Source organism: Nannospalax galili, unplaced genomic scaffold (assembly GCF_000622305.1).
Source record: "Nannospalax galili isolate Female #2095 unplaced genomic scaffold, S.galili_v1.0 scaffold117, whole genome shotgun sequence".
Taxonomy (NCBI): Eukaryota; Metazoa; Chordata; class Mammalia; order Rodentia; family Spalacidae; genus Nannospalax; species Nannospalax galili.
This window is the reverse complement of record NW_008341422.1, coordinates 395847-416191: the sequence shown is the minus strand read 5'-3', so window position 1 is coordinate 416191 and position 20345 is coordinate 395847. Positions and strand designations below refer to the sequence as shown.

The 20345-nt window shown below is 40.4% G+C and overlaps 1 protein-coding gene across 1 annotated transcript in view; it reads left to right on the top strand.

The window, feature by feature from the left end:
- Positions 1–20345, top strand: part of Adam10 (ADAM metallopeptidase domain 10) — a 151238-nt gene that overhangs the window by 87285 nt on the left and 43608 nt on the right. Inside the window, exons 6-7 of the mRNA XM_017799089.2 lie at positions 2763–2863; positions 19386–19535. Coding sequence (XP_017654578.1) covers positions 2763–2863; positions 19386–19535 — 251 coding nt within the window. The remainder of the gene's footprint in view (positions 1–2762; positions 2864–19385; positions 19536–20345) is intronic.

The window sequence follows — 20345 nt, the reverse complement described above, 5'->3', positions numbered from 1 at the left end:
ACTTACAGAAATGAATATTTGTACAACAAACACATATGCTCTTCCCCTAGATTTGCATTCTCTTCTCTGTGTGTATATGTATGTATGTGTGTGTGTGTGTGTGTGTGTGTTCATGTGTTCATGTGTTCAATCCAGAGACTCCTTAAGGCTAGCCAAGTGCCCTACCATTGTGTGACCTCCCTAGCGCGTGCATGGCCATTTATGAAAAAGGTTGCAGATAAGATACTTCAGTTCTAAATTTAAAATATTTATTTTTGTTTTATGTGTATGAGTGTTTTACCTGCATGTATGTAGGCATATTCGTATTGTGCTGTGCCACTGGAGGCCAGAAGAGAGAGGGCATTAGATCTCCTGGAACAGGAGTTATGGACCATTGTTAGCTGCCATGTGGGTGCTGGGAACCAAACCTGTGTTCTCTCTGAGAGCAGCCAGTGTTCTTAACCGCTTAGCCATCTCTCCAGCCCCAGTTTTAAATTTTTGAAAGCATACAAATTGTTCCACTCAATATGCATTTTCTTTAATAGCCATAACGTTTTAGTCCTCCAAATTATCATTACTTCAACTCTATATAATTTATAAAATTGTCAATAAATTCTATAAAATGTCACCATTGTTTTAAAATCTCCCTCCTCTTCCTGGGACCTCTACCTCATTCATGCTAGTAAAACTCTGTACCACTGAGCTGTGTCACCCACTGTAAAAATTCCTCTTTTGCATATATCATGTCTCTTATAGTATCTTAATATGCATAGGCTCCCCTCATCAGTTTTTGAGTTTTCCTAATAATATTTTTATTGATTCGTTGAGAATTTTGTACAATGTATTTTGATCATACACCTCCTTTATCTCCTTTTGAATCCACCCCACTACCCTAGTCCCTTGTCTTTTTTGTTTGTTTTCAAGCGCATTGTGTCCACTCTTGGTATGGGTCCATCTTCTGGATTAGGATCGTCTTACTAGAGGTCATACCCTAAAGAAAACGGACTCTCCCTCTCCCAGCAGCTATCAATTGCCAGTAGCTGAGATTTCCATTTTTTAAATGCTGTGCCTCTTTATCTGGGGTCTGGGTCTGATTTATAGAATGCTTCTCATTTTCAGTCTGTCTGAGTGTTTACTCATGATGAAGTTTAGTTAATGCGTTTGGCAAGAACACTAGGTAGGTGAAGCTGGACAATTCTTAACTATCATACCAGCAGGCACACAGTAGCAGACTGTCTACCTAGGTAATGCTAAATTTGATCAGTTGGTAAATGGATTGCTAGTCACTACCTTTCTTGTTTGAAGGACCCTTTCCCTTTATAAGTAATAAGTAATCTGTAAAGTGATTGTTTTCAGGTTGATACTGTATTACCTCACAACTTGAACCTGATGGTTTTATGAGCCATTGACATATCTAGTGGTGTATCTATGTGGGGTTACAAAATAGTAATTTTAACTATATAATTTTTTTCACATTTATTGGTGGTCTTTTATAGTTAAAATTGATAAAAACAAATTCAAAGTTTAAATGACAGGTTTAACCTCACCTCCTGCCCATCAGCTTAAATTTCTATTGTGTTTAGCTAGTATTTGCACTGATAGTTAAAACTAGTGTGTTCTTTAGCTTCTAGATTTTCTTAAGAAACTGGCTGTAGTATTTTAGTATATTACATTTGTAAACTACTTAGGAATTCAGTTAAAATTGATAAAAACAAATTCAAAGTTTAAATGACAGGTTTAACCTCACCTCCTGCCCATCAGCTTAAATTTCTATTGTGTTTAGCTAGTATTTGCACTGATAGTTAAAACTAGTGTGTTCTTTAGCTTCTAGATTTTCTTAAGAAACTGGCTGTAGTATTTTAGTATATTACATTTGTAAACTACTTAGGAATTCTTCATTGTTTTCTGTCCTACCCATGTCTTAGCATGTTTTTTTTTTTTTTTTTGCATAATTGGAATGGGAGTGTTTCCATGTACTCTTTCTCTGATTGCTTGTTCTTTTTCTGTCCTACCCATGTCTTAGCATGTTTTTTTTTTTTTTTGCCAGTTTGCATAATTGTTTTAGTAGAGTAGATTATAAAACATGTCCATGAACTAAGGAGAACTTTAGTAGAAAGAAATTTGGGAATTTTGAAAGAGTAGAATAAACATTTAAATGACTTGATTTAAGTTAAACAGCTTAGTTGAAAGCAGAACCAGTTAAGGCTAAATTAATTTATGAAGGGAAAACAAATGATAAAATTTGTATAGCATTTATTTGAATTATAATGGGAGAAATTCAAAATCAATCTACTTTTAACATGCTATGGAACATGTTTCCTTGGTCACTTTTCCTAAGACCAATTAGCATTCACAGAAGGAATTCCAGTAGAAAACAATAGTATATTAGTCTAGCTGTATTCAAGTTGAGAAAGTTTTGAACCTTTGCCGTGTAGGAAATTTAATGTGTCTGAAGGGAAAATTTATAAATAACAAAATGAAGTAAATTGCAATTTTAAGATGTTCTGTATAGCTTTAAAAAAAATGGGAAAGTTTAATCCAAAATAAAGAATGATTATTATTCTGCTTCAGAATTCAGAAGTGGACCACGGTCAAAAAGCTAGGACAACTGATTTTTATTGGAGGCATCTGCCTGGCCTGGTGTTCTGGTCTCTAGCATAGTGCCTTTCTCATGGTGTTCAGTAAACATTTATGGCCTTGTTAATTATGACAGTTAGGTTTTCATTTATAAAATTGATTCTATCTAAATGTGACACTAATAGGATTTCTTCTCTGTGTTTTAGACTATCCTCATAAGTATGGCCCACAGGGGGGCTGTGCAGATCATTCAGTCTTTGAAAGGATGAAGAGATACCAAATGACTGGAGTAGAGGAAGGAACACAGGTAAGCCTTTTAACACTAGTTAAATTTAAGAAAAGGGAAACGAATGTGTGCATGTTTTTCTGTATTTTAGAATGTACATTATAGGAGCTTTGAAATATTTATACCTCTGGTAAAATATCTATTTTTTCTTTTGATATTTTTCATGGTCTGCCTGTAGTCCCAGCTGGCTAGGAATTCACTGTGTAGACCAGGCTGGCCTTGATCTCACAGAGATCTACCTGTCTCTGCCTCCCTAACTGTTGAGATTGAAGGTGTGCACCATCATGCCTGGCTATATTCTCATTAAAAAAAACAAAAAAACAAAAAAACCCCACAAAACTTTATTGAATTTTTGTGCATTTCATACATAAAATCATCTCTTTTTTTAGGGGGGTTGTCTTTTTGAGACAGGGTCTTGCTGTAATCCTAGCTGGCCTGTAACTCACTGCGTAGACCAGGCTGGCCTCTAACTCAAACTCTGTTGAGTCTTACTCTCTGCGTTTTGGTCATTTGTGACCTTTTGTGCTCCTGGCCCTTTGTTGGATGATAAGAATTGAAAAAATGCATTAGTGTTCTCTTCAACCCTTGTTCTTTGTTCCCTGAGTCTTAGGTGTAGAGGTTGTATCCTAAATCTGTCACTTGGGCTTTGGCAAAATCCACTTAGGCTTGGACAAAATCTCTGTGTGTAACCAGTGGTGTAACTGTAATAATCTCTGTTGAAAAAAAAGCTACTTTGATGGGTGGAGATTGGGATACTTGTCTGTAAATTTAAGGGTTCCTATTTTGCCCATAGTAAGAAATTGCATTTGTCTAGGGATATGAGAGCCTTGGGTTTTCTCCAAGATCTATGACCTCTCCAGCCATGTGTATTTGACTAGATTTACAGTACCAGACATGAGTTTCCTCCCATGGAGTGGGCTTTAAGTCCAATTAGGTAGCTGTTGATAAAAGTGCCACTACTGTACCAGTGTTGTTTGCTGTGCTGGTCATTGATGTGGTTTTTAGGCCTTGAAGGTAGGGTTGGACCATTGATAGTTGTTCTACCTTACCTTTGTTCTCCAAAGCTATGAGAGCTAGCCTTCAGAGGAGGTGGCTTCTAGGTCAGTTCCAGCTCCATTGCTCCAAATCTGGTGTCCAAAGTATGTCCAGTCTTCAGCAATAGGGTCTTACTTAGCATCAAGTTCTGGGAAGCAATCAAGGACTGTGTCAATAGCCTGTGTAATTTTGGGAGTCTCTTGGATTACCCTGGCCACAGAAATATTTCTCCTGTCTGGCACTGTTTCTTGTTTTGTAGTCTTCAGCTATACTCACAGACTTATGTAGGGATATTGTATGTGTAATTTTTCAGTAAGTTTTTGGACTAATATGATTCTCTCTGGTTTCTTATACTAGCTAGGCACTCCCCTTTCTCTCCCTATCTTTTCTTCTCTCTCTGCCCTCATTTAAGTTGCCCCCATTTTCCCCATTCCTCCCTTGATAATTTTTGTATGCTATGGTCCCACCTCTTTTGAGCTCTTTCTTCCCCTTTATTGCCATAGTTCTTTGTATAGGCCACCTTCCCCCACTCCCCTTTGTCCCCTTTTTGCACATTCCTCCCTTAGTAACCTTTTTCCTACTATTCTCTCGGGTTCCTTCTTTCCCTTTACTTCCCTGCTTTCTTTCCATTTTCCTGGTTCCTGCAGTTATATCAGGATACACACTCACTTATAAGGATTTGGTGCTGGGCTCCACAAATGAGGGAGAACATAAGTCTTTTGTTTTTCTGAGTCAGTCTGTGTTATTTCACTTAGTATTAACAGTTTCTAGATCCATCCATTTACCTGCAAATGTCATTATCATCTTTCTTTACTGCTGAGTAGAACTCCATAGTGTAAATATACCACATTTTCATTAACCACTCATCAGTTGAGGGGCACTTAGATTGCTTTCAGTCTCTTAGCTATTATGAAAAGAGCAGTAGCAAACATGGTTGTACAGGCATCTCTGCAATAGGATGAGTCCTTTGAGTATATGCCGAGGAGTGGTATAACCAGGTCATATGGTAGGTTCAATTTTAGTTTAAACTGCTTTCCATAGGGGTTGCCCGAGTTTGCAATTCCAACAACAGTGGATGAGAGTTCCCCTTTTTCCACATCCTCGCCAGCATTTTTTTCATTTGTTCTCTTGATCTTAGCCAGTTTGATTGGGGTAAGGTGAAATCTTAAGGTGGTTTTATTTTGTATTTCCCTAATTACTAATGATGTTGAACACTTTTAAAGATTTTCTTAGCCGTCTTTATTTCTTCCTTTGAGAACTCTTCTGTTTAGCTCTTTAGCCCATTTTTTTAATTGGATCATTTTCTTTCTCGCATCTTTGTTTTTTCAGTTCGTTATATATTCTGGATATTAAACCTCTGTCAGATGTGTTGCTGGTGAAGATTTTCTACCACTCTTTGGGTTTTTCTCTTCACTTCCTTGGCTGCTTCTTTTGATGTACAGAAGTGTTTTAGTTTAATGAGGTCTCATTTGTTGATTCTTGACCTTGTTTCCTGAGCAATTGATGTCCAGTTTAGAAAATCCTTTCCTACACATATCTTGTAGGTTTTCCCCGATGCTTTCTTATAACAGTTTCAGTTTCAGGCTTCACATTGAGGTCTTTGATCCATTTGGAGTTGACTTTTATGCAAATTGAAAGATAAGTCTCTAGTTTCCTTCTTCTACTGGTGGAGGTCCAGTTTTGCCAGCACCATTTGTTGAAGATGCTGTCTTTCCTCCTTTGTGTGTTCTTGGCACCTTTGTCAACTATCAGGTGGCTGAAATTATGTGTACTCAGGTTTGAGTCTTAATGATTTCCATTGATCCATGTTTCTATTTTTGTGCCAGTACCATGCTTTTTTTTATGCCTATAGCTCTGTGGTATATTTTGAAATCTGGTATAGTAATTCCCCCAGCATTTCTCTTTGTGCTCAGGGTTGTTTGGCTGTCCAGCATAATTTGTGCTTCCATACAAAGTTAAGGATTTTTTTTCTAATTCTGTGAAGTGTGTCGTGGGGATTTTGATTGGGATTGCATTGAATTTATATATTGCTTTTGGTAGGATGGTCATTTTCACAGTATTCGTTCTTCCAATCCATGAAACTGGGAGGTCATTCCAGCTCCTGTTGTCTTCTTCAATCTCTTTAAAGATTTAAAATTTTCGTTGTAGAGATCTTTGGTGTCTTTGGTCAGGTTTATTCCAAGATATTTTATTTTCTTTGAGACTATTGTGAATGGGAGCGTTTCCCTGTCCTCTATCTCTGCTTGTTATTTGTGTATAGAAAGGCTACTGATTTTTGTAGATTAATTTTGTAACCTGCCACTTTACTGGAAGTGTTGATCAGTTCTAGGAGTTTTCTGGTGGGATTTTTGGGATCTCTTGGGTATAGTATCATATTATTTGCAAAAGGGATAATTTGATCTCTTCTTTTCCAATTAGTACTCCTTTAATTTCCTTCCCTTGTCTTACTGCTCTAGCAAGAGTTTCAAGCACTATATTGAAAAGGAGTGGAGAGAGTGGACATCCTTGCCTGGTTCCTGATTTTAATGGGAATGCTTCCAGTTTTTCTCCATTTAGAATGATACTGGCTGTGGGTTTGTTGTATATAGCTTTAATTACATTGAGGTGTGTTCCCTCCAGTCCAATTCCCTTTAGAACTTTTATCATGAATGCATGCTGAATTTTGTCAAAAGCGTTTTCTGCATCTGTTGACCATGTGATTTTTGTCTTTGAGTCCATTTATATGATTGATGACGATTATTGACTTGTGTATATTGGAATATGCTTGCATCTCTGGAATAAAGCGTACTTGATCATGGTGAATGATCTTTTTGATGTATGTGGTTTGCAAGTATTTCATTGAGACTTTTTTCATCTATGTTCATTAAGGATATGGGTCTATAATGTTCTCTTTTGGTTGTCTCTTTACCTGGTTTTGGTATTAGAGTGATGCTGGTTTCATAGAAGGAATTTGGGAGTTCTCCTTTTGTTTCTATCATTTTGAATAATTTAAGTAGTATTTGTTGGGGGTCTTCTTTAAATATCTGATAGAATTCTGCTGTAAATTCATCTGGGCCTGGGCTTCTTTTAGTTGGGAGATTTTGTGTTACTCTTTTGATTTCCTTATGTGTTATGGGTCTGTTTAAACTATTGATCTCTTCTTGGTTTAACTTTGGTAGTTCCCATGATTTTAGATATCCATCCATTTCTTTTAGGTTTTCAAATTTAATAGCGTTCAGGTTTTTAAAGTATTCCCTTACAATGTTTTTGATCTTTTGGGTGTCTGCTGTGATGTTTCCCCTTTCATCTCTGATTTTGTTGATTTGAATTTGCTCTTTCTTTGTTTTGGTTAACTGGGCTAAGGGCCCCTCTTTCTTGTTTAGCTTTTCAAAGAACCAGCTCTTAGATTCGTTGATTCTTTGTATTGTTTTCTTTGTTTCTATTTCATTAATTTCTGCTCTGATTTTTGTTATTTCTTCTCTTCTTCTGGGTTTGGGTTTCATTTGTTCTTGCCTTTCTAGAGTCTTGAGTTGCAATGTTAGGTCATTTGTTTGTGCTCTTTCTGATTTTTTAATGTAAGCACCTAGAGGTATAAAATTTCTTCTTAAGACTGCTTTTAAAGTGTCCCAGAGGGTTTTTTTGTGTGTGTGTGTGTTGTATTGTCCTTTTCATTGAAATCCAGGAATTCTTTTATTTCTTTCTTAATTTCTCCTTTGACCCCCTCATCATTGAAGAGTGTGTTTTTTAATCTCGATGAGTATGAGTAGTGAATAAGACTTCTTTGGGTGTTGATTTTAATCTTTCTTTCATTGTGGTCTTATAGAATGCATGGAATTATTTCAATATTTTGCATGTGTTGAGGTTCATTTTGTGCCCCAGTATGTGGTTGATTTTTGAGAAAGTTCCATGGGGTGCTGAATAGGAAGTGTATTCTTTGGTGCTTGGGTGGCATATTCAGAAAATGTCTGTTAGGTCCGTTTGATGATACTGTGGTATCATTTAATTCAGACATCACTCTGTTTATTCTTTGTCCAGTTGACCTGTCTAATGGAGACTGTTGGGTATTGAAGTCTGCTACTTTCACTGAGTTGGCATTAATCTGTGTCTTTAAGTCCTGTAGTATTGTTATTAGGAATTTGGGTCCATCAAGTGTTTGGTGCATATATGTTCATGATTGTAATATCTTCTTAGTTAATTGTTCCTTTGATCAAAATGAAGTGACCCTCTTTATTCCTTCTGATTATTTTTAGTTTGAAGTCTATTTTATCAGATATTAGAATTGCAGCCCCAGCTTATTTCTTAGTGTCATTTGCTTGAACTGTTCTTTTCCATCCTTTCACCTTAAGGTAGTGCCTGTCCTTGAAGGTGAGATGGGTTTCTTGCAGACAACAAAAAGATGGATTTTGTTTCTTAATGCAGTCAGCTAGCCTGTGTCTTTTTACTGGGGAGTTCAGTCCATTTATATTTAAAGTTATAATTGAAAGATGTGTATTGTTTGCCATCATTTTATTGTTTGCATTCTTTGTCTAATTTTGTGTTTCCAGAATTATATCATCATTTAGTTTATTTCTGTTGCTCCTGGGGTATAGTTGTTCCTTTCTCTGTACTTTGTATTGCTTCAAGTATTCTTTGAAGAGTGGGTTTTGTGGACATGTATTTTTTTTTCTATTCATGTTGTGGAAGATTTTTCTTTCTCCTTCAACTATGATGGACATTTTTTCTGGGTAAACTATTCTGGTTTGGCATCTATGGTCATTTAAAACTGGAAATATCTTGGTCCAGGCTCTTCTGGTGCGGCTGTCCTTCTGGTCTGCCTTCACAGTCACCGCTGCTGCCCCCCGATCCTGGACCCCAGGGCTGGTGAGGAGACTGTGTCAGCGGAACTGCATTCAGACACAGGAGACCAGGTTCAGTGACACAAATCTATTTTATTGAGGAATTTACAAGCTTATATAGGGTCCCTGGACCAATCAGACAAGGATGCAACAACTTTGCTGTCTATGGGCAGCCCTGGTTCCGGGACCAATCATACAGGGATACGACTATGCAATATATGGGTAGCCTGGAATGGGCAGGTTCTGGTGCATCATGTGACCATGGCTGTTGTTATGCCCACATACTGCAAGCTGTAGATAAACTGCAACCTGGAATTTCAAGGGGTGATGACTAGGGAGTGGCGAGCCTTAAGCTTCAGCCCTACGACTTGCCAGATGGAGCAATAATCACAAGGCGTTCCTTGTGGCTCTAGCTGTCAGGCCATTGCCTCAGGCCTGCTGTATGGCTGTCATTAGGACTTCCATTCTAGGCTGAAGCCTGTCTCCCACATCTCCCCCTTTTTCCAAAGAAGCAGTAAGTGCTAGAAGTATAGCCAAGTGAGAGTATTGGGAATGTAGGAACTTATTGCGAATTTTATTGTAGAGAGGTCAGTAGACCCCTCCCAATAGGTGATGTTGGTAGGTAGCCAAATAAGAGCAGGTAGGTGTACCAGGCGGGCATATGTCTCTCTACGGTCCCAGCAATTGGAGATATGGCATTTTGTATAGTACAGCTGGAATCTGAACTATTGGATAACATCCAAAAGTAGGGAGTCCAGTACTGGCATTATTGGACCAGAATGTAGGTAAATAATACGTATCCCAGGCCATAGGCAAAACCATAGTGGGGAAAGGAATGGCAGCCCATACAGTTGTCGCATCAACCTGAGAATTTGCTGTAAAAATAGCACACATAATAAGAAACATAGACAAGGGATTCCCTCTAGTTTGAGGATTTTTGGTTAGCAATAGTCTCTGCCTGTGAAGTGAGATGCTTAAGGTCTCCCCAGGTTATCGGATGCGCTGTTGGGGCTGGTTGCTTTCGTGGTCTGTGGCAGTAGACTGGTCTCTCGGTGGCCTGTAGTTTTGTCCCCTGAGTTGTTTCCTCTAGGGTCAGGGCCATCATTTCCAGCGTCAGTGGCTTTGGAGGGAGGTTTTCCATTTTAGGCAATTCTAATATTTCAGGCTGGGATCCAGATGGGGGCTGGAACATTGTCTGGAAAAACACAAGCATAGCCTCGCCCTTAGGTTAGTAGTAAATGCAGACCCTTCCATTCTCCTGTGAGCTAGTCTTTCCAACAAACCATAGGGGCAGGAGTGGGTTTGGTGAATGCTCCCCAGTGCTTTATAGCAGGTGGGAGACCATTGGCATCAAATTTTAGAGAGTTTAAGACAAGTAAGTCTTGTTATATAACAAAATTAGGATCCTTATAGTGAGGACCTCCGTTTTTGTCTCCCTCTATTTTTTGTATTTGTTTAATAAGTGTTTGATGGGAGCACTCAATAATACCCTGACCCTGAGGATTGTAAGGGATACCAGTTATGTGTTTAATATTCCAGTCAGTACAGAATTGGTGGAAGACTGTAGAAACATAACAAGGGCTATTGTCTGTTTTTATTTGCCAGGGGACCCCTATGAGGACCATAGCATGTTTAACAGTTTTTATAGCATGGGCAGCAGTCTCGCCAGAGCAGGCCAAGACAAAATGGATATTGGAATAAGTATCAATACTATGATGGACGTATTTAAGCTGGCCAAAGGATAAAAAATGTGTTATGTCCATTTACCAGATTTTATTAGGGCCGAGGCCTCTAGGGAGGGTTCCTGTAGGTTGTAATGGTCCTAAAGGTATAAGGGGGGCACAAGAGGAGTAAGCACGAACCAAATGTTTGCAGCTCTGTATCAGTAGAGTAGGCAAGAGTCTATGTATAGCCTGGGGGGAAAGATGGAATCGAGCATGTAGATCCTTAGCTTGTTTAGGATAGCAGGATCTGAGGTAGCGGTCATTACTAGTTTATCAATGGTAGCATTGCCTTCTTCTAAAAGTCCTGGAAGATAAGTATAGGAGCATAGATGTTGAACGTACCAGGGGGTAGGGCGTTGTTCAAGTAGCAGTTGCAAGAAGGAGAGTAGTAAATCAAGAGGGCTACCGTGAAGTCTAAAGGCTGCGAAAGCTAAGCTTTGTATGGTCTGGATCACATAAGCACTGTCTGAAAATACATTGCACGGGGTTATGGGAAAGTCTTGAAAGACTTGTAACATAGCAGACAACCCTCCAAATTGTACTGATCCCTGAAATGAAAGGATCTTTTGTGAAGAGAGCTGTCCCTCATGGAAGACTACGTAACCAAATTTATATTTGCTGGAATCTGTGAATATTAGAGGAGCCTCAGGAAGGGGGTTGCATTTAGGAAGCACCTGGGGAAATAAAGACAAAGAAAGCTGTCTTATTCCTAGGAGGAGCCTATGTTTGGGGTAATGATTATCATATTTTCCCTGATAAGTTAGTAGGAGAATTTGAAAACCAGGATTATCAAGAGACAACATTTGGAGCATGGGAAATGGAAGGGGGAGGACCAGCGACTGGGTCGCGGCCATATAAAAGGCAGGAGGTTTGAACGAGCTTAAGGGTTATAATTGCCCAGGCCTCAATTATAGGAGTAACTTTATGTAATTGACTCCAAGAAGAGTGGACCCATATCAGTGGTCCCTGGGCCTGCCATAGTGCTCCCATAGGGGTGTTCTTTGTTGGAATGACTAAAGCCTGGATAGGCTGTCCAGGTTGTACCCTATTAACAAATGCTTGAGACAAGTGTTGTTGTTATAACATGTCGAGCCTCAGGTGAGACTTTGTGGGGAATGGAGGCCATATCAGCACCCCGCAAGAGGTCAAAGAGCGGTGTGAGCTCTTCTGTGGACATGGGTAGAAAGCCCTGTATCCAATTTATGTTGCCACAGAGGGTCTGTGCCTCAGAGAGGGGGATCTTATCAGGTAAAGTAAGAGCAGGAGCTATAGTGTAGATGACATCCTGGATAGAATGGCCCAGAAAGGTATATGGGGCATGCAACTGAATTTTATCTGCAGCAATAGTGAGGCCCAGAGCTTGGAGATTTGTTTTAAGTTTTTGAAAAGCTCCTTGTAGGATCTCAGGGTCCTTATGAGCAATAAGAATGTCATCCATGTAGTGTAAGATATACACCTTAGTCAACAAAGGCCTGCATGCATGGGCCACATGATATTGGCAAATGGTAGGGCTGTTTTTCATGCCTTGTGGAAGGACCTTCCATTGATAACATTGGACTGGGAGATTATGGTTAGTGGCGGGCACAGCAAAGGCAAAATAGGGTTTGTCATTATCATGGAGAGGAATAGAAAAGCAATCCTTTAAATCTCTTATAATGATTGCACATTTTTTAGGAATGGTGGACGGGTGTGGCAATCCTGGTTGTAATACTCCCAGGGGTTCCATCTGATCATTGACAGCCCTTAAGTCATGTAGAAGTCTCAAATTTCCTGATTTCTTTTGAATGACAAAAATAGGGCAGTTGGGGGGGGTAAGAGAGGGCTGACCCAAGGACAGTTGTTCCTGGATTAGTGTTAATTAAGTGGGTTAATTTATGGGAAGGAAGAGGCCACTGCTCCACCCATATTGGAGCCTTTGTTTTCCAAGTTAGTTTAATGGGGGGTGGTTTGGGCAACGGGGCAGTGGCTGCTAGAATTGGGGGTAGGGGCTAGATGCATTTTCTGTCCATTGGTTAGTTACGCAGTCATCATAAAAGGCCTTGTCGTCAGTGGTTAGAACAACATCCATGCTAGTAAGAATATCCCTTCCCCACAAATTATGAGGAACTCTTGTGGCTAAAAGTGGCTTGATTGTTCCAGTGTTGCCATCCGGATCAGTCCAAATCACAGGGCGTTGGACCTGCTGAGTTTTTTGTAAACCTCCATCCCCCTGTACGGGAGGTCCAGGCCTGCAATGCCAGTGGGGCAATGCCTCCTCCTATCTGATTATTGTAACGTCAGCTCCCATATCAATTAAGCCTTTAAATCTATGTCCATCCAGGGTAAGCTGCATTCTAGGCTTATGTAAGTCAGTAGGCACTGTCCATCGAACGTGGGGGATGGGAGCCCCTATTTCCTCCCTTTGGGGTGGGGCTGAGGTTCCCCACTGGCCGTTTAAAGGCCCCTTTTTTATGGGGTTGCTGCCCACATCCATCTTAGATCTGTATTCTCTTGCCCAATGAAAGCCTTTATGGCACTTTGGACATTTGGATGGAGGAATTTGGTTTATCTTGGCCTACTTTGTAAGTTTGTTGGGACAGTTGCAAGACCAATGGCCCTGTCCCCCACAAATCCAGCATTTGTTTTTATCTGTACTCTTCGAAGACTGTTGAGCGGCCAGAGCCTCTGCAAGAGCAGTGGCATGGGCCCAAGCTGTCCCAACATCCCAAGAGGGTAGAATCCATTCAGACACATCTTGTGTCTTACAAGTCCTATGGCCAGGTGACATTCAGTAGAGCAGCCTTCATATACAAGATCCTTAAGCAGGGCATCAGCAGCTCCCCAATGACTTATTTTTCTGTTTATACTCTGTTGGCACCGTGTTTCAACAAAGTCAGAGAAAGGCTCGCCTGGCTTTTGCACTAGTTTGGTTAATTTAATATCACTACGCACTGGCATACTCCAAAAGGCATGCAGTGCACAGAGTCGAACCTGCTCAAAATTGCGAGGAGGTCCCTGTGCCTGAGCCTGAGGAGTCTCATAATTGCCTTGCCCTACCAGGGCATCAAAACCTATGCTTTGAAGATTAGCACATCTGTTGCGGTCTGCCTGCTGTTCACATTCATCCTGGTAAGTGGCCTTCCATAAGAGGAAGTCACCCCTTGCAAGCATGCATGGGCGATATGCTGCCAATCATAGGGGGTATTGGCCACATGACTGATTGTATCCGGAAGTTGACCGAACCAGGGGTAATGGATACCATCCTCAAGTGTCGCTTTACGCAGCTTTTTTAAGGTGTCATGGGAATAAGGATTCCAAACATTTGGATTTTGTTGGCCCTGAATAATGGTAACAGGAAAAAACTGTGGGATATTGCCTCCCATTCCAGACAAAAGGGAAGTTGGTGGAAGAGTTTTCCAAATTTCCAGGGGAGGAGCTCCCTCGCAGGTACCATATGATGGCGGCGTATGGCCATCGCCCTGTAATGGCAGGACCGAGGGCATGACAATTTCCTGTTTTTGACTAAGAGTGTCATCAAGACATTGTTTTTGCTCTTTTGAGTCTTCGGCACTAAATACTTCCTTTTTGTCAGAGTGAGGCTCTGGTAGTTTCACTTTTGTTGAGGATGCTCGGGGGCAAGCCGTCCTCAGCATCCTATTGAAAAAGAAGATTGTCTTGCTCAGAGGAGTCAGGAAAGACTCCCTGAAGAGAGGCCAGAATGGCAGTTATAATAGGATAGAATGATCTGGACTGCAAGTGTCCCTCTCTGACCTCCCTTTTTCTTGCGAAAAATAATACACGAGCCCACTGTTCAGGATCCCAGCAGCAGGATTCTGTAGACCAAGGGGCAAGAGCTAATACTTCATCTAGCACCTTAGCTACATCCTTTTCTGTTACCTTAATTTGCCTGCTCCTGAGGAGAGAAACCAATGCTGTGGCATGGGGGCCGGCTGCAGCTGGATGACTATTCCCCATTCTGGAGGTCACTGACCCTGCAAGACATACCCAGAGGGACTCAGGAGCCGCTTAAGGAGATGATGGGCGAAGACAGGAGTGACATGCCAAACTGAAGACTGTGAGCCAAAAGAGCAGGAACACAAGGATGAGGGGAGTGATCACCCACGGTGAAAAAGGAGTGAGAAAGAGAGCATTCCGTGGTCGAACTCAAGCCCCACGTTGGGCGCCAGCTGCGGCCGTCCATCCAGTCCGCCTTCACGGTTGTCGCTGCCGCTGCCCCATCCCAGACCCCAGGGCTGGTGGTGAGGAGACTGTGTCAGTGGAGCCGCATTTAGACAAAGGAGACCAGATTCAGTGACACAGATCTATTTTATTGAGGAATTTACAAGCTTATATAGGGTCCCTGGACCAATCAGACAAGGATGCAATGACTTTGACATATATGGGCAGCCCAGGTTCCTGTAAATCATGTGACCGTGGCTGTTGTTATGCCCACGTGCTGCAACCTGGAATTTCAAGGGGTGGTGTCTAGGGAGTGGTGAGCCTTAAGCATCAGCGCTACAACTTGCCAAATGGAGCAGTAATCACAAGGCGTTATCCTCGTGGCTCCAGCTGTCGGGCCATTGCCTCAGGCCTTCTGTATGGCTGTCATTAGGACTTCCACTCTAGGCTGAAGCCTGTTTCCCACATTCTGGCTTTCATAATTTGTATTGATAAGTCAGCTGTAATTCTAATGTGTTTTCCTTCAAATGTGAGTTGTTGTTTTTCTTTTATGCTTTCAGTATTCTCTCTTTGTTCTGTACATGTAGTGTTTTTACTATGATGTGTTGTGGGGAGTTTCTTTTCTGGTTCTGTCTATTTGGTGTTCTATGTGCTTCTTGTATTTGTATGGGGATGTCTTTCCTTGATTTTCAGAAATTCTCTTTCTATAATCTGTTTGAGACCTGAAATTCTTCTTCCTGTATACCTATGGTATGTAGATCTGGCCTTTTCGTGGTGTCACACATTTTCTGCATATTCCATTCCTGTGTTTAAAAAAAATTTTTTTTTCATAGTCTTTGCTTGAGCTGTCCAATTCTTCAACTTTATCCTCCAGTGTTGATACTCTGTTTTCCATTTCATACATTTTATTGGTGTGGCTTTCCCTTGTTGTTTCAAATTGGCTTATTGAGTTTTTCACTTTCTTTTTCATTTTGGCCTGAGTTTTCTTCAATTTTATCTCTTTTGTGAATTCATTCAGAAGTTTATCCCTATCTTCTTTTAGGTCTTTGATTTGTTTGTGTGTTCTTTAAATTCTTTGATCATGTTTATAATTGTCATTTTAAGTTCTGTTTCCTGGGTTATCTCTAACGGGTTCTCCTTGTAGAACTCTTCTACCAGACTAGTGGAGTTTTGTGGGAATATGCTGTAATTTTAGGAGTTTCTTGGACTACCCTGGCCAACAACTTAATGGACGGTTTCTCCTGTCTGGCACTGTTTCTTGTTATATAGCCTTCAGCTATATATATACATTTTCTCATGTAGATATAGTGAATATGTAATATTTGAGTAGTTTATAGAATGTATTCCTTGGACAGGACTACTATATTAAAATCCACCCACCCAGGGCTCAGGGACCATTTCGGAAGAGGGGGTAGAAAGATTATAAGAGTCAAGGAGGAGGTGCATGATCATGTGCAAGTAGAGTCCTACAGGCTCTTGGGATCCTTCTTATATGAACCTACAGCAATGGTGTCAGCATGCACAAGACACATGCAAACTCAAGCAGACAAAAACCCAGCACAGAACTGTGGAAATGGGACAGGAGGCCCCAATCTTAGTCGAAGAATTGTTGACAGCTGATTACTGCTGGGTGAGGAAGAGCTGATCTTCTTAAGGAGAGACCCTAGACAGGTTGACTAGACCTCAGTGGGTGAACTTGCACTGAGGGACATCCGAGGACACTAATTTGACACTATAGGCCTTAACAGAAATAACAGAATGTATGCATTCCAGTTGGGGGACTATGGGAGGGTGCCAGTAAGAAATGGGGTATAAAGATGATTATGATGTTCTTTATGAAATATACAAAAATTCAGTAAAAGTTTTTAAAAAATTGAAAATGGGTTGGAGAGATGGGTCAGCAGTTAGGAACACTGACTCTTCTTGCAGAAGACTCAGGTTTGAGTCCCAGCACCCACATGATGGCTAACAACCATATGTAATTCCAGTTCCAGGGATCCAGTGCTGTCTGATTACCACAAGCACTGCACAACATGAGCACCCTTTCATTCACTGCAGGCAATACACTTAAAGACATAAAATAAAAATATTAAAATTGAAGAGTGGCAAGATGGTTCAAGCCTGATGACCTGAGTTCAGTCCCTGGAACCCACATGATGTAAAGGGAGAAAATTGACTGATCTCCTCACATGAATGGCATGTTCCACACCCTCAGTATATATACACAGAAAGTAAATGTAAAAATCAAAGCCTGCGTAGAAGAGCTGTAGGTTGGGGGCTTGAAATGCTCCTTCCTTAGAGAAAAAGTGAATCAGGTGTCCAGCTGTACAAATAAGGAATCAGGTTGCATATCACCTCTTTTCAGGCCCAAGTTGGTTTAGGGTGACCCATGAGTACCAGTGTAGCAAGCCTAACTTAACTGCTTGCCAGCAGTGAAAGAAAATCTGAGAAAGAAACTCACCTGAGAGCTGGAGAGATGACCCAGCAGTTAACAATGCTTTCTGCTTTTGTACAGGTCCTGGGTTTGATTCTCATGGTGGCTCCATTGCCCTCTTCCGGCCTCTGTGGGCACTGCACATATATTAGGTACACATACATGCAGATAGAACCTTTATACACATAATATAAAAATAAATAAACCTTAAAAAAGATAATGTCACCTGATAGCTCAGATTTTGTCTGAGCTTTTTCATGTACACTCATTTCTGGGCGCTGTATCAACACCCAAGTCCATGGGTACTCTGTCTTTTCTATAAGATGGCATAGTATTTGTATGTTATGTGGTACCCATGTTCCCTTACACTTTATCATCCTTTCTATAAGGTGGCACAGTATTTGCATGTAGAACATTACTTGTACTCCCTTAACACTATCTGTACATATCATATCATGCTTAGTACTGACTTTTTTTTGCTGCTGAGGGCATGACTGGAGATTAAATTTAGGGTTCATGCATGCTAAGCAAGCACTCTACCACTGAGCTATATTCCTAGCACACTAGTATTGATTCTTACCTGTAGTATCACTTAAATTTTTAAAAGAATCGTGTATCTTTATGATGTATAAAGTGATATTATGGATATGTAGAGCTAATAAAATGGTTATTTTATGAAGTGAATTAATGTTATCTTGCTGTTATCCTTTTTTGTGGAATATAATGTAACATTTTAACTTTCTATATGTTCACAGGGAATTGTCAAGGGAGAAGGAAAAGTATAGAGTGTGAATGTTAATTTGGAATTGTGGCTTAAAATTTAATTCAGGTTCTATGTGACTAGCAAATTAGACTTAAAACAATCTTTTTAGATGTTGACAGATGTTTCTGAGTGTTTGAGTTCATCAGTAATTCTTTAAAGAAATGCTTATTTGATGCAAAATCTGTTAAACAATACAGTGACGAGCAGACACAGTTTCCTTTTCAGAAGCTTATAGTCCAGTGGGTTGAAATGATAGTATGAGCTGGGGACAGAACTCTAACAAATAATTGTGAGTTTGTGTTGTTTAAGGAAGATAGGTGCAAGGTTCTGTGAAGCGATACCATGGATGACTGACCTTCCCTACATTTGAAGGAAGAGACTAACCAGATGAAGAGAGGTGACATTGGCATGTACAGAGTGACAGGAAACAGGCAGCTGTGCTAGAGAACTGCAAGTTTGTGTAGCCAGACCACAGGGTAGATTCAGCCACATAGTAGGCTCTTTTTAGGAAGTAATACAGAATGAGAAGGGGTTAGGTTGGTAAGAAGAGGCTGTGCAGTACTGCTTTTATATAGCATATAAATGAATGAGAGCTTTATCCTTAGAACAGTAGGAATTCATTGAAATATAATACGCGGGTGAATGAAATATTCACATTCTCATTTTGAGAAATTACAATATGGAAAACAGTTCAAAGGCTAGAGGTGGTAGGCAGAGCTAGAGAATGGCTAGGCGCCTCAATATTTAGGAGATGAATTTGATAGGACTATGTGGTAAATTTGAACTGAAAGCAAATATGAAAGTATTAGACATGACTGTTAAGACTACATTTAAAACAAAAAGACCTTAAAAGGTTTGCTTTGAAAAATTTTAAAGGAAAGGAATTGCTTGAATAAATAAGTCATCTATATGGACAATATTATATGACCAAAAGGGATGTTTATGAATAATTTCTTAAAGTTAAAACATGTAAGCACACGATGTTTGTGCATATTTATCGGGTGTAGTGTTGTAGCTTAATGTATAGTAGATGATGATCAGATTCAGGTTCTCAGCATTTCCATCTCCTGAGGTTGTGCTTTTTTTTTGCATTAGGAATTCTCAAACTGCTGTACTTGGTAGTTTCTTAGCTGCAGTAGAGCATAGTTGCCCAGCATAGCACCAGAACTCCTCTTCCTCTTCTGTGTTTTGATGTTCACTAGAGTGCCTTACATTCCTACCTTTCTTCCTAATTCCTAGTGGTCCCCATTCTACTGTGACATTTTTCTAGTTTCTTTAGAAATATTTGGGGTGTTCCATAGTAACATAATATGGAATTGTTTAGCATGCGTGCATATATGTGAGTGAGTGAGTGAGTGTGTGTGTGTGTGTGTGTGTGTGTGTGTGTGTGTGTGTCTTTTTGAGACAGAGCCCCCTTGTAGCCACAGTTGGCCTGGATTCGCTATGGAGACCAGGCTGGCCTCAAACTCACAGAAATCCGCCTGCCTTTGCCTCTGCCTCCCAAGTGCTGGGATTAAAGGCGTGCGCCACATGCCCGGCAGAAAATGTGTTCTTAACTATAAAATTACAATCCCAAACAGACTAATTATCAGAAATGACTCTTTTTGGCACATAGACACCTCAAGAAGAACATACTGCTCATGGTCCAGAGCTTCTGAGGAAGAAACGCACAACTCTGGCTGAAAGAAATACTTGTCAGCTCTATATCCAGACTGATCACCTGTTCTTTAAATACTATGGAACTCGAGAAGCCGTGATTGCCCAGGTATTTACAGTTATGCACTAGTAGGAGTTCTGCTATTGTTTTGTCACATTTAAAAATTAAAGTTGGGAAATTACAACTCTTGGAAGAAAAGTCTCTGTTTTCAGTTGTGATGTGATGAAATATGTAAGCTAAGTGCAAAAGTAACTGAAAGGCCGGTGTGGATAGTGGACTGCCAATCAAAGCCGAGAGAAGTAACTTCCTGAAGTTGCTTCTGACACTGAAGCTTAGATTATTATTGTTGTTTGTTTGGTTTGGTTTTGTGGCGGAAGGTGGGTGTTGAACTGGGAACTGGCCTCACATGTGACAGACAGATACGAAACCTTTGAAAACAGTTCAGTTTTTATTTTTGGTCTTGAAAGGGAGAAGGATAGAAGAACCCTAATCAGAAGTATATAACTTCTGTTTTGTATCTCATTTTCTTTAGTTAGCATTTTCTAAAAAATTAGTATTTATAGTTGTGCTGCCCTCACCCAGCCTCTCCCCTTCTTTTTTGGTGACAGGATCTTACTGTGTAGCCCTGGCTGGCCTGAACTTGCTATGTAGGCCAGGCTCCCCTCGAGCTCACAGAAATCCACTTGCCTCTATCTCCTGAGTGCTAGGATTGAAGGTGTGCATGTTCCCCATCCCCCCTGTTTTGAGGCATAGTCTCACTTTGGCCCAGGCTGGTTTTGAACTTACTTTGTTGCTGAGGCAGGCTTCCAAGTCATGCTAGTATGATAGTTCTTCTGTTTCATCCAAGTGCTAGTATTGTAAGTTTTTCAGGTTTGCCTTTTGCCTACCATACCTGCTACTATAGTTATGCTCCCCCCA